We start from the raw sequence: 13,893 nt of genomic DNA, 5'->3' as shown, positions 1-13,893 counted from the left end.
TTTTTTTTTTTTTTTTTTTTTTTTTTTTTTTTTTTTGAGGCAGAGTCTCGCTCTGTCGCCCAGGCTCGAGTGCAGTGGCGCAATCTCGGCTCACTGCAAGCTCTGCCTCCCGGGTTCACGCCATTCTCCTGCCTCAGCCTCTCCGAGTAGCTGGGACTACAGGCGCCTGCCACCACGCCCGGCTAATTTTTTGTATTTTTTAGTAGAGACAGGGTTTCACTGTGGTCTCGATCTCCTGACCTCATGATCCGCCCGCCTCGGCCTCCCAAAGTGCTGGGATTACAAGCGTGAGCCACCGCGCCCTGCCCTTGTGTCTCTTTGCATGGTTTATTTTGTTTCATTTTATAGTAAGAACACTTGGCAAGAGATCACCCTCTTAACCCATTTTTAAATACACAATACTGCATTGTTAACTAAAGGAACCATGTTGGGCCAGCCAAAGTGGCTCACGCCTGTAATCCCAACACTTTGGGAGGCCAAGACAGGAGGATCGCTTGAGCCCGGGAGTTTGAGACTAGACTAGACAACATATCTAGACCCTGTCTCTACAACAACAACAAAAAATGTTCTTAATTAACTGGGCATGGTGGTGCACACTTTTATTTACAGCTACTTGAGAGGCTGTTGCAAGCAGATCACTTGTGCCCAGGAGTTAGAGACTGCAGTGAGCTATGATTGCTCCACTGTACTACAGTTTGGGAGACAGAGTGAGATCTTGTCTCTAAAAAAGTAAAATAAAATAACAAAATAAAATTAAAATGAAGGAAGAAAAAAAGAAAGCATGCTGTACAGCAGATCTCTAGAATTTATTCATCTAGCATAACTGAAACTTTAAGCCAACGGAGCAACAACTCCCCATTTCCCCTTCTCCACCCCAGCCCTTAGCAACCACTTTTTAAATGGAAAAATTAGTCCTTTCCCACATTAAAACCCTTCAGTGTCACAGGATTAAGACCAAGCCCCTTAGCAAGTACAGATGCTTTTCAACTTACAATAGAGATAGGTCTCCATAAACCCATCGTAAGCTGAAAATATCATTGCCGAAAATCAAAATGCATTTAATATACTAACCTACTGAATATTATAGCTCAGCCTAGCCTGCTGTAAGTATGCTCAGAAAACTCACATTAGTCTACATTTAGGCAAAGTCATCTAACACAATCCCTATTTTAAAATAAAGTGTTGAATATCTCATATTATGTATTGAATATTGTACCAAAAGTGAAAAACGGAATTGTTGTATGGGTACTTTCAGTCTGGTTTCTACTGAACGCATATTGCTTTTGCATCATCATAAAGTCAAAAATAACTGTTAAGTCAAACTATTGTAAATCGGGAACCATTTGTACACAGATCCCTTCATAAGCTGCTTATGACTTTCCAGGCTTATATCTCTCCACTTCCACATGACCTACCATATAGCCTTTCCACACTGCCAACTCATACTGCTAAACCTTTGGACTTCCTTCCCCCTTCCTAGAATGGTCCCCTCTGTCCCTTTTAGCTTCTGGATGCTCATCCTCCAAGTCTCAGGTTTCAGTTACCCTGCATAGACGAGATTGGGCATGTTCAGGTTCGTATGGCTGTAGACATCAGTTACTCTATATAGAATTACTCTTTTCTCTCTTCTATCAGTGTAGTAGCGCTTAATACATTGTACTCTAACTGATTAACATCTCTGAATCTTCAGCTCGATTACACCCTTAGTGATCGTTTTAACCCCATTACTTGGTACACTGCTGCCAAGCACTTATCATCACTCTGTTTTTCTCTTGGAGACAGAGTCTTATTCTGTCACCCAGGCTGAAGTGTAGTGTCACGATCATGGCTCACTGCAGACTCAATCTCCCAAGCCCAAGTGATCCTCCTACTTCAGCCTCCCAAGTAGCTGAGACAACAGGCATGTGCCACCCTGCCCAGCTAGGTTTTGGTTTTGCTTTGCCTTTGCTTTCACTTTTTAGTGACTGGGTCCTCTATGTCTAGTGTTGGGTCTCTCTAGGCTAGTCTCAAACTCCTGAACTCAAGCAATTCTCCTGCCTCAGCCTCCCAAAGTCCTGGGATTACAGGCATGAGCCACTGTGCCCAGCCAATTTACTGCTACTCTCACTAGACGTGTGTTTCTATTCCTGGGTTCTCTTTTTTGTATTAGTTTCTGGATTAGCTGGACTTCATTTGACTAGAGTTTTAAAAAAATTTCTTTTTTTTTTAATTGTAGCTCTGAGGCATTTTATTATAAAAACTTAGTACTCATATACATAAACTAATATGAACTTAAAATTCATCATAAATTTACTTCATTTTTTAGCTTGACCTTCTAGTAAATCTTTAGCTACACTGATTTTGGCTGCTATATAAGGAGATCCTCCTTTGTCAGGATGATTTAAAAGCATAATTCATCAATGAGCATCTCTTATTTTCCCTTTATTGGCAGTAGGGCTTACACCTAGTATTAATGCTGCTTCCCGTTTTGTCATTTTGGGTTCAAACCCACCTCTATAATAGCCACCACTGAAGGCAGATTTTGTTAGGCTTTGAAAAACTTGTTTTACTTGAGGCTCCATATGCTTCATGGCTTGCAAAACATAACGGCCTGCAAATCCTGCAGCAGCAATGGTCAGTCCAACTGCTACCACTGTACTGGCCATGGCTCCGGCTGGGCTCCCTTGCTTCCACCAGGAGCATGGCTCATCCCAGCTCAGAGGGCACGGCCAACACCTGCACGCCTTTACCAGAGAACAACGCAACCCCTAAAAAAAAAAAATTCTTAAATGTTTATCCCCTGAATACTTTATATTTGAATTATAACATAGATGAATACAATATTTTGTCTAAGAATGTGGTGGGCACCTCTATTTCTTCCAGTGCTAAATGTTTCTGTAAAAAGTCTGACACAAGTTTGAATTTCCCCTTGTTAAGTAACTTGCTTTTTCTACTTGATGTCTGAAGAATTCTTTTTTGTTGTTAAAATCGTGATGCTCGGTAACACACAGGGCACTTCTCAATGTTGGTAATTCAGTATCAATTTTTCCTATTAGATGTGTGTGCTTTATTATGAAAGAGATTTTCCATTATTATATCTCTGAATACTTTTTCTCACCATCTGTTGTCTACTTCAGAGATGCTTATTGTTTTATCAGTCATCCATGTCTACAGCCTCTTCCTAATTGCCTTCATCTCCATCTTGCTTCTCATTCACTGTAACTTATGCCTTTTTTCCATCACATTAAGTTAAATTTTAACTATGTCTCTTCCGCTTTTTATTCTTTTAATATATTTATTAGATTTAAAATTCTGCTTTACATCTGAGTTTCCTTGACCTTGCACTTCCCTTTTAATTTCATTCTGTTATTTTATATTCTTGTCTTTTAAACTTTCATTTCACTGAATTTCTATTTGTGAAAAATTCTTCTACAGCAAGAGACATTCACAAGGAAACAGTTTCTCTTACAGAAATTATTATTTTTCTTTTTTGTTGTTGTTGTTGTTGTTGTTGCCAAGGCTGGAGTACAGTGGCGCGATCTCCGCTCACTGCAACCTCTGCCTCCTGGGTTCAAGGGATTCTCCTGCCTCAGCCTCCCAAGTAGCTGGGATTACAGGCACCCACCACAATGCCCAGCTAATTTTTTGTACTTTTGGTAGAGACAGGGTTTCATCATGTTGGCCAGGCCGGTCTCAAACTCCTGACCTCAGGTGATCCACCGGCCTCAGCCTCCCAAAGTGCTGGGATTCTGGGATTACAGGCATGAGCCACCACACCCAGCGTTTCTTTTTTCTTTTTTTTTTTTTTTAATGCATGGTCCCACTATGTCACCCAGGCTGAAGTGTAGTAGCATGATCGCAGCTCACTGTATGCTCCAACTCCTGGGCTCAAGTGATCCTCCTACCTCAGCCTCCCAAGTAGCTGGAACTACAGGCATGCACCACCACCTCCAGCTAATTTTTGTACTTTTTGGTGCAGATGGGGTTTTGCAGTGTTGTCCAGACTGATCTCAAACCCCTGAGCTCAAGGTATCCTCCCACCTCGACCTCCCAATGTGCTGAGATCACAGGCATAAGCCACTGCGCCCAGCCAGAAATTATGATTTCTTATAGATGGTTTGATCATTTCTCTTTCACATGTATGTTTCTCTCAGTCTCTCTCTGACTGTGTCTCTTTATATTTGTCTTTTTCTGTAGTACTTTCGCAGAGTTTTATGCCATTTCCTTTCATCTTGCATATGCTTACACAGGCAACACTGTACAGACATTATTTGCTCTAATATAGTGTGTTTTGCAATCATTTTTACTTGTTTATACACAGTCTTTCATAAAGGCCATGCCAGAAGATTTAACTCTGCTAATGTCTGTAAGAAGAAAATAAAAAATAATCCTTTTAAACATGACACAGTGCTACACATATTACATTGATTTACTGTAATTTATTTATGGTGGGCACTAGGATGTAGTGGTTAGGAGAGCAGGCTCTGGGACAAACTGTGTAGGTTTAAACCTGTATATCTTAGACTATTAAATCATTTAATCTATCTAAGCCTCGGTTTCCCAGTCTCTAAATTGGGACTAATAAGAACACCCAATCTCATTGTTATGAAACAAAGTATGAAAAATACATAGGAGGCACTTCATATTTGTTAAATTAATAAATGAATACATATTCTCCAAATAAAACTTTTAAACATTACAATATATTTTCAGTTTCAGTTTGAATAGCTTGATTCCAAATTTGGCTAAATTTGTGAATCAGTGCCTTTATTAGTTTTTGATACAAGCGCAGCTGTCTCATGCAAAGATGTACGTTTTAAACAGCAGCAATTTTTTTGCTTGATGCCATTGATAAATTCAAAGAGGCGGCTTGCCATCTAGTGGAAACCTGTTAAATTCCAATGCTTCTTCTGAGTCTGGCAAATTCACAGATTAAGGTAAATTGTTCATTTTAATATGTTCTAGAGAAACTTCCTTTATATACCTTGTTTGTGCACATTTATAGGAGGGAAATGCCCTGTGGTAGAACCCAATAATAATAATACTAACAGTAATAATAATCAACTTGAACTGTCCTCTGATCAAATGGGATTGGCTTTACAAGATAACATATATTTCATAGCATTCTCAAGTCAGACTTGAAAGAAAATTCCAGAAATTAATTAGCAAGAGAAAAGACATACTTGTTTAAGAGATGTCGGAATTTCTTCCACAATGCTCATGTAGAAAGGCCATGAATGGCCGGGCATGGTGGTTCACGCCTGTAATCCCAGCACTTTCAGAGGCCGAGGCGGGCAGATCACGAGGTTAAGAGATCAGACCATCCTGGCCAATATGGTGAAACCCCGTCTCTACTAAAAATACAAAAATTAGCTAGGCATGGTGGCGTGCGCCTGTAGACCAAGCTACTCAGGAGGCTGAGGCAGGAGAATCACTTGAACCCAAGAGGTGGAGGTTGCAGTGAGCCAAGATCACGCCACTGTACTCCAGCCTGGCAACAGAGTGAGACTCCATCTCAAAAAAAATAAAAGAAAGAAAAAAAAAGAAAAGCCACGAATATAAATAGCCTCATGCTCCCAGGTCTCTTTCTGATTTTAAGCCCAATTTCTTTGTTTCCATGAGTAACTTCCTTTTCTTCTCCCTGTATTTATCTTTTTTTTTTTTTACATAAAAGCTTGATCAGAAACTTCCAACCTACTTCGTCCTCCTAAACCATTTCCTTTTACTATCAAAAGATATCCTAAACAATGTTCTTTTTTCTTAACAGATTGGCAGGTTTAATAAGTATTTCTGGGTTAAACATTATTCCTTTAATCACCACAGAGATAAAGCGCTGCAGTAGCCAAGTCTTATTAAACTACCCCATATCTCAAGAAACAAATTACACTGGCAGGGTCGTGAGCTGTGGCAATGATGTACAATTCTTGGGTCAAAAAGGTAACCAATCTACATGTTGAGTAAGGTCCTCTCTCTAAAAAGGTTCAAACTTGACAAAGTTATGGATGATAATTCTTAAAAGAGGTAAGTAAGTGGATTCCATAAAATTATTTGAAAGGTTAATGGTTTTAAAATATAATGAGGCAAGAGCTATGGTTAGGAGGGAAAAAAATTGTATCGGTGAGACCAGAGAGAGAAACACATTTGGGCAAAGCATGTAGTAGACAATGGTTCTAAGAACCTTCTGTCTTTTCAAAGCAACCTTTGAGTGGGGCTATTTTTGACTTTTATCTACATACTGAGCTGATCCATCCATAAACCAAGCTTGAGTTTTTTTCTTTGTGCTTCGGGTAGAATCCTCCATAGAACCATAGCATGAGATGAATGAAAGGGCACTGTTAAAACAGTGATAGGTGCCATAGGGGTCTGTAACACCTACTCGTGAAGCTTGTTTGAGACATCTGGTTATGATTATACTTGCTCCTAAATGTACTAACTCCATCTTGCAATGTACTGTTGCTTGGCCTATCTGACCTTTCTATTTGGTAAGTCTGATAGGACCCAGCTCATGATGGGAATTTATACAATATATACATGGTTACTTGATACTCCATGGTCAGGCATCCTGTCTCCACCAGGGTTCAGGAGCACATCAAAAGGTATATAATTCTCTACCAAAAATGGCATTGCCTTGCTCCAGAAACCAAGGGACTAACATTATAATTTGCCCGCTGGGACTTGCAACAAACTCCACACAGAATCTTGTCTTACCACATACACCTTTATAATCATAAATTCTGCTAAATTGTATGACCCAAGTGACAGGGCTGCTTGCACCCCAGCATGGACCTGTTGCTATTTCCTACTCAGGATCTGATTTAAAGTTGGCAGCATTTTATGTCATCCAGTATACTGGCTGGAGAAGTATCCCTAGGTGTAGAATTGTGCTGCCTCCAGAACTCAGAGGCCCATCAGGGATTGTGCTTCTTTTTTAATGTAGGAAATACAAGATGCAATAATTTGTCTTTATGTTAGAGGATATATACAGGCACAGCCCTGATCGATAAACCCCTAAAGTATTTACAGAGGTAGCAAGCACTTATGTCTTCATAGGGTTTGTCTCTCACACACTACAGCATATCTTGCCATTGCCTCCACTGTGCTAGCCCTCTCCTGCAAATCCAACTCAATCAAAATAATGTCATCAAAGTAATTGATCAGCGTAATGCCAAATGTCAAGAGGGTCCAGATCTCTTCAAACTGTATTATGACAGAAGACAAGAAGACTAAAAACAGCCGTGCGACAAACCTATAAACAAATATTATTGTCCATTCCATATGAATATAAACTGTTTCTTATTCTCTTATCTAATTGGAAAAGAACACATTTTCTAACTTATCTTTAGCCCAGTGAGACTGATTTTGGATTTCTATCCTCCAGAACTGCAAGAAAACAGATTTGTGTGGTTTTAAACTATGATGCTTGTGGCAATTTGTTACAGGAGCCATAGGAAATTGTTACAGCTAGAAATCTAGTTGATGTATGTCCCTGCCTACCACATGATGTTAAGCCATGAAGTCTCAGTCTGGGGTCTCATAGGAGATATATAAACTCCACTACAACACCTGTATAAAGAAGCCATTTTATTGGAAGAAAGAAAAGGAAGCTGGCAGGAACTAGGATCTCGTGAGATTAAACATTTAATACATTGTGTAAGTCATAAGGGATCAGTTTTTCATTCATCAGTAGGGGGCACTAGTGAACATCTGGAATTAGAGACAATATTGGTCTTGGGCAGTGGTAGCCAGACTTAAATGTAAAGAACTCCAAATGAAACCAGCTTAAACCTTAGATTCTAAGAGACTATTGGTTGACATCCAGAAATATCACCTACTGATAAGATCATCTAAAGATCCTTTACCTTATGCTTCATGGAACACTAAATCAGGAAAAACTGCTGTCAAAGACTTCTATAATCATGGGAATTGAGTATTCTACAAAACTACAACAGTACACGTTCATCAATGGAGTTCCTCAAGGTTCATATTCTACTATGCCCTATATATTTAGGGTATGTTGGTCCAAAAGGTAAAACTCAACCAAGAATCACAGATATTGGAGGTCAGTAACCAAGTTTAATGAAACCTTGGTTGGTTGAGATCAACTAGCATCATAAAGTTGGCAAATGTAGAATGAGAAGAGAACCCAAAAAATCCTGCTTCCAAGATAACAAAAGCTCATGTTCCTGCCATGTGTTCCTTTTGAATGGATGTGACATATGGAAGACCTTAGCTTATTCCACTGTTTCCCATCTTTCCCATCTTTAAGAGCCTCAGAAAAATAGTTCTGGCTCTGAGAAAGTCATCCTAACAAAAGGGATGTAAGGCTAACTATAGGAACCCCAAACTCCTAGAAGAGTTTTGAGCTTTTTGTTGCTTATCAATAAACTCATTCCTGCAGAAGGAAAAAAAATTCAAAATTGTTTCATCACAGGCAGAGTTTCTCTCTCACTGCCTCTCTCCTAAAACAGAGGCAAAAATATGAGAAATTACTATTGGTTCAACTACCAGTTTAAAAAATTACACATTCATCTCTAGATTATGTTGATAAGAATAAAACTAATCTTTATATTTATGCTTTCAACCAAAACATAACCACTATTGAAACTTGGACATTAGTATGGCCTTGGCTTCTATTTTCCAAAGGAAGAAAAACATCTGCAGGAAAAAAAAAATTTCCAAAGTACAGCTGGAATAAATTTTACATTTTTCTAATTCTGTTATCAACTCTCAGGTTTAGATAATCATAAACAAAACCCAAGAAGGTAGTTCTATAAAAACTCCTCTTTAAGATGACTCAGGTAAAAAAATAATAATAAATGGGGGAGGCAGAGGAATGTTATAGTTTTTATTTAAAAAATAAAACACTATATTATGACAGAATATTTTTTATTATTATTATTTTTTTCTTTGAGACAGAGTCTCGCTCTGTCACCCAGGCTGGAGTACAGTGGCACAATCTCAGCTCACTACAAGCTCTGCCTCCCAGGTTCACACCATTCTCCTGCCTCAGCCTCCTGAGTAGCTGGGACTACAGGTGCCTGCCACCACGCCCGGCTAATTTTTTGTATTTTTAGTAGAGATGGAGTTTCACCATGTTAGCCAGGATGGTCTCGATCTCCTGACCTCGTGATCCACCCTCCTCAGCCTCCCAAAGTGCTGGGATTACAGGCATGAGCCACTGTGCCCAGACGATTATTTTTTATTTAAAAAAGAGATATTTTTTATTTAAAAAATAAACAGCAAAAGATACATTGTATTTAAATTTTAAAGAAAAACCTGCACAAAAGCACTGAAATGGCTGAGTAGAACTGTGCTCAACAATTGTTTGGTCACACATAGATATGACTGTCATTAATATTCTAACCTTATCTATTAAACAGACAGAAACCATTCCCAAAAAAAAGACATTTCTCTTATTTTTAAAGACTTCCAAAGGAAAAAAATCTATACTTTTTTCCATCTTTTAAGAGCCCTCTTTTTTAATAACAGTATCCACTTTTTATATCACTAGGAAAAAGTATACTAACCTGCCTTAGTTCATTCCCAGAGTATGGGTCTCAGCAGGAAACAGAAGACTCAGCTGAGGTTTGGAAATAACTTAATAAATAAACTATCTACAGATGTGTGAATATGGCTAAGAGACGCCACAGGGATGCTGAGCACTTTGGAACTGTTACCACCCCTCGGCCTGAAGCGATAAGCTGGAGCTGGAGTGCATTAGTCCGTTCTCACACTCTACAAAGAAATGCCTGAGACTGGGTAATATATAAAGAAAGGAGGTTTAGGTCACAGCAGCTCACATTTGTAATCCCAGAACTTTGAGAGGCCAAGGCAGGTGGATCACTTGTGGCCAGGAGTTCAAGACCAGCCTAGCCAACATGGTGAAACACCATCTCTACTAAAAATACAAAAAAAAAAATTAGTTGGGCATGATGGCACATGCCTGTAATCCAGCTACTTGGGAGGCTGAGGCAGGAGAACTGTTTGAACCCAGGAGGCAGAGGTTTCAGTGAGCCAAGATCCTGCCACTGCACTCCAGCCTGGGTGACAGAGGGAGATTCTGTCTCAAAAAAAAAAAAAAAGAAGGAAAGAAGGAAGGAAGGAAGGAAGAAAGGAAGGAAGGAAGAAGGAAGGGAGGGAGGGAGGGAAAGAGAGAAAGAAAGAGAGAGAAGAAAAAGAAAGAAAAGAAAGAGAAAGAGAAAGAAAAAGAAGAAAAAGAAAGAGAAAGAAAGAAAGATAGAGAAAGAAAAAGAAAAAAAGAAAGAGAAAGAAAGAAAGAAAGATAGAGAAGGAAAGAAAGAAAGAAAAGAGAGAGGAAGGAAGTAAGTATTAGAGGAACCAGCCCCCAACATTTCAACGTAGGTTCTTTTCTATTTTGACAAAGTGTCGGCCAGTCTGAGAAATAAAGAGAAAGAGTACAAGAGAGAAATTTCACATATTGGCAGCTTCCGTGATGCCCACCTGAGCCGCAAAACCAGCATTAGTGATTTTCAAAGCGGAGGGAGTGTACAAATAGGGTGTGGGTCACAGAGATCACATGCTTCTAAGGCAATAAAATATCACAAGGGCAGAGAGTCAGAGTGAGATCACAAGGCCAGGGCAAAACTAGAATTACTGATGAAGGTCCATGTCCTGCTGGGCACACATTGTCACTGATAAACATCTTAACAGGAAACAAGGTTCAAGAGCAGATAACCAGTCTGACTAGAACTTCGCCAGCCTGGAATTTCCCAATCCTAGCAAACCTGGGGGCGCTGCAGGAGACCAGGGCGTATTTCATCCCTTATCTACAACTGCATAAGACAGACACTCCCAGAGAGGCCATTTTAGAGACCTCCCCCGGGAATGCATTCTTTCCCCAGGACTGTTCCTTGCTGAGAAAAAGAATTCAGTGATATTTCTCCTATTTGCTTTTGCAAGAAGAGAAATATGACTCTGTTCTGCCCAGCCCCACAGGCAGTCGGGCCTTATGGTTATCTTGTTCCCTGAAAATCGCTGTTATCCTCTTCTTTTAGGATGCCCAGATTTCATATTGTTCAAACGCACGTTTTACAAACAATTTGTACAGATAACACAATCATCACAGGGTCCTGAGGCGACATACATCCTCATCTTACGAAGATGACAGGATTAAGAGATTAGAGACAGGCATAGGAAATTATAAAAGTATTAATTTGGGGAACTAATAAATGTCCATGAAATCTCCACAATTTATGTTCTTCTGCCATAGCTTCAGCCCGTCCCTCCGTCTGGGGTCCCTGACTTCCTACAACAAGGAAGGAAGGAAGGAAAGAAGGAAGGAGGGAAGGAAGGAAGGAAGGAAGGAAGGAAGGAAGGAAGGAAGGAAGGAGGGAAGAGACGGAGGGAGGGACGGAGGGAGGGAGGGGTTTAATTGACTCAAAGTTCTGAACGGCTGGGGAGGCCTCAGGAAACTTATAATCATGGCAGAAGGGGAAGCAGGCACATCTTACAGGGCAGCAGGTGAGAGAGAAGTGAGAGCACAGGAATAAACCACCATTTAAAAAATCATCACATCTCGTGAGAATTCACTCACTATCACGAGGACAGCATGGGGGAAACCGCTCCCATAATCCAATCACTTCCCTCCCTCGACATATGGGGATTACAGGTCCCTCCCTCCACACATGGGGATTACAATTGGAGATGAGATTTCAGTGGGGACACAGCGCCAAACCATATCATGGAGTGATGGAGAAGTTAGGGGAGTGGAAGCCAGTAGCTGTAGAGCTGCAGCCCCAGTCAGAACACAGCTCCAAGGCAGGAATGGAAAAAACAAAGAAATGCCCTGATCTCTCCTCTCTACCTCCCCACTTCCTCCATCCCCTTGCTGGTATTTCTTACTGCCTGAACCAACAAGAACTTGACTAGAAGAGTATAAGAAAGTACAATGCAGTACAAGAAAGTCTACATAACACAGTTTATTGGGGTCCATCACCAGGAGAAAAAGGAGAGCAGGGAATGGTGGGAAATAAATCTGGAGAAGAGGAGGTGGGGAAGCAGAATTATCAGCCCAGCATTCAAGTACCTTACCCATTAATAACCAGTAAAACAACCCATGTCCCATTTCTCTAAGAACCTTCTAAGAGATGTCCCTGGGCAGTGTCATTCCCAAGTTCAATGGTGTTGGCCAGACATGATGCACGCATCTCCACATTGAATTGCTACCTCTCACCAGAGCAGAAACAAGTTAAATTTCCAACAGAGCACTCTGATATCCTTATATTATTTTAGTCAATTATCAGAAGTGTCCTACCTACTCTGCTTCATTCAAGCAACAAGTTACAACTTTTCTCTGAATGTCTACATTACTTTGAATATTAAGTTTTGTGGGGTTTTTTTGTTGTTGTTGTTTTCTGTTTTTGTTTTTGTTTTGAGATGGAGTCTCGCTCTGTTGCCCAGGCTGGAATGTAGTGGTGCAATCTCGACTCACTGCAGCCTCTGCCACTCAAGTTCCAGCGATTCTCCTGCCTCAGCCTCCCAAGTAGCTGGGATTACAGGCATGCACCACCACACCCAGCTAATTTTTGTATTTTTAGTAAAGATGGGTTTTCACCATGTTGGCCAGGCTGATCTCGAACCCCTGACCTCAGGTGATCCGCCCACCTCGGCCTCCCAGAGTGCTGGGATTGCAGGCATGAGCCACCGTGCCCAGCTGAATATTAAGTTTTAACTAGATACTTTGTTGCAAGTCATAGTATTCTATGGCAAAGTAGTTATATCAGTTTTTGGAAAACCACTTAAATATTTTAGGATGATAACTAAATCCAACTCACATATGTGACATCATGTTAACCAGAGATAAATGTATATGGGTGCTACAAAAACTATAGTATAAATTAAAAATATAAACAGTTTTGGCAGGGTGCAGTGGCTCACGCCTGTGGGAAGCCGAGGCAGATGTTTCACCTGAAGTAAGGAGTTCGAGACCAGCCTGGCCATCATGGTGAAACCCCATCTCTACTAAAAATACAAAAATTAGCCAGGCATGGTGGCACACACCTGTAATCCCAGCTACTCGGGACTTGAACCCAGGAGCCGGAGGTTGCAGTGAGCCGAGAGGGTGCCCCTGCAATCCAGCCTGGGTGACAGAGCAAGAATCCATCTCAAAAAAATAAAAATAAAAAATAAAAAAAAGCAGTTTCTAAAAATCACTTTGACCAAATATAAATATCTCATATCACTTAAAAGAGCAAACAAAGGAGAATGAAAAGAGCTATTTGACAGGAAAATAATCCAAATATACTTTAAGGTATACACATTATGCAAAAATAAGTTTTTCTTTCTATATATAAAAGATGGCCAAAAAATTAAAGTCATTGCCATTTAAGCTACATGACACATTTGGATTATTTTACTCTGCATATAACAATCACTGAAATTGTACATTCCTTATCATACTTTTATTGACACATTAACAACTCAAGTTATCTTTAATTTTTCAGGTACAAAGTATCTCATGGACTTAGGGTCCTAGGAAAGGGACATGATGGAATTATTTACTTTAGGAATGCTCCATATGAGAGCTCTATTGTAGAAAGTGTAGCATAATGGTTAAGAGCATGAGCCCTAGAGCTACATGCCCAGTTGTATCGGCTGTGTGATTTTTTTGAAGCATACTTAACTTCCCCATGACTCAGTTTCTTCATCTGTAAAATGGATAAATAGTTGTTTCATAACAAGTTGTCTGGATTAAATAAGTCAATTCAAACAAAATGCTTTCAGCAGTGTCTTGAATAAACACAGAACACATAGTAGCCATTGTTATAGTTAACCTACCCCTCACGCCTAACATTACTCCCTGGAAGTAAATTAAGTGATTTCGAGGGGACAGGATCTCTTGTGCCATACTTTCATTCTTTCACCCTATAAATTACCCTTACTCTCAATACAATC

General features: G+C 40.0%; 1 protein-coding gene across 1 annotated transcript; it reads right to left on the bottom strand.

Annotated features, from left to right (window-relative positions):
- Positions 1–2,231: 2,231 nt before the first annotated feature.
- Positions 2,232–2,661, bottom strand: LOC116485137 (mitochondrial import inner membrane translocase subunit TIM14-like). Its single transcript, XM_032753741.2, is given in 1 exon segment — positions 2,232–2,661. A coding segment is annotated over 1 exon segment (351 nt). The 5' UTR covers positions 2,646–2,661; the 3' UTR covers positions 2,232–2,294.
- Positions 2,662–13,893: the final 11,232 nt, after the last annotated feature.

Source organism: Hylobates moloch, unplaced genomic scaffold (genome assembly GCF_009828535.3).
Source record: "Hylobates moloch isolate HMO894 unplaced genomic scaffold, HMol_V3 SCAFFOLD_16, whole genome shotgun sequence".
In the NCBI taxonomy this organism is placed as follows: domain Eukaryota; kingdom Metazoa; phylum Chordata; class Mammalia; order Primates; family Hylobatidae; genus Hylobates; species Hylobates moloch.
The sequence above is the reverse complement of the archived record's forward strand: the minus strand, read 5'-3'. Positions and strand labels throughout refer to the sequence as shown.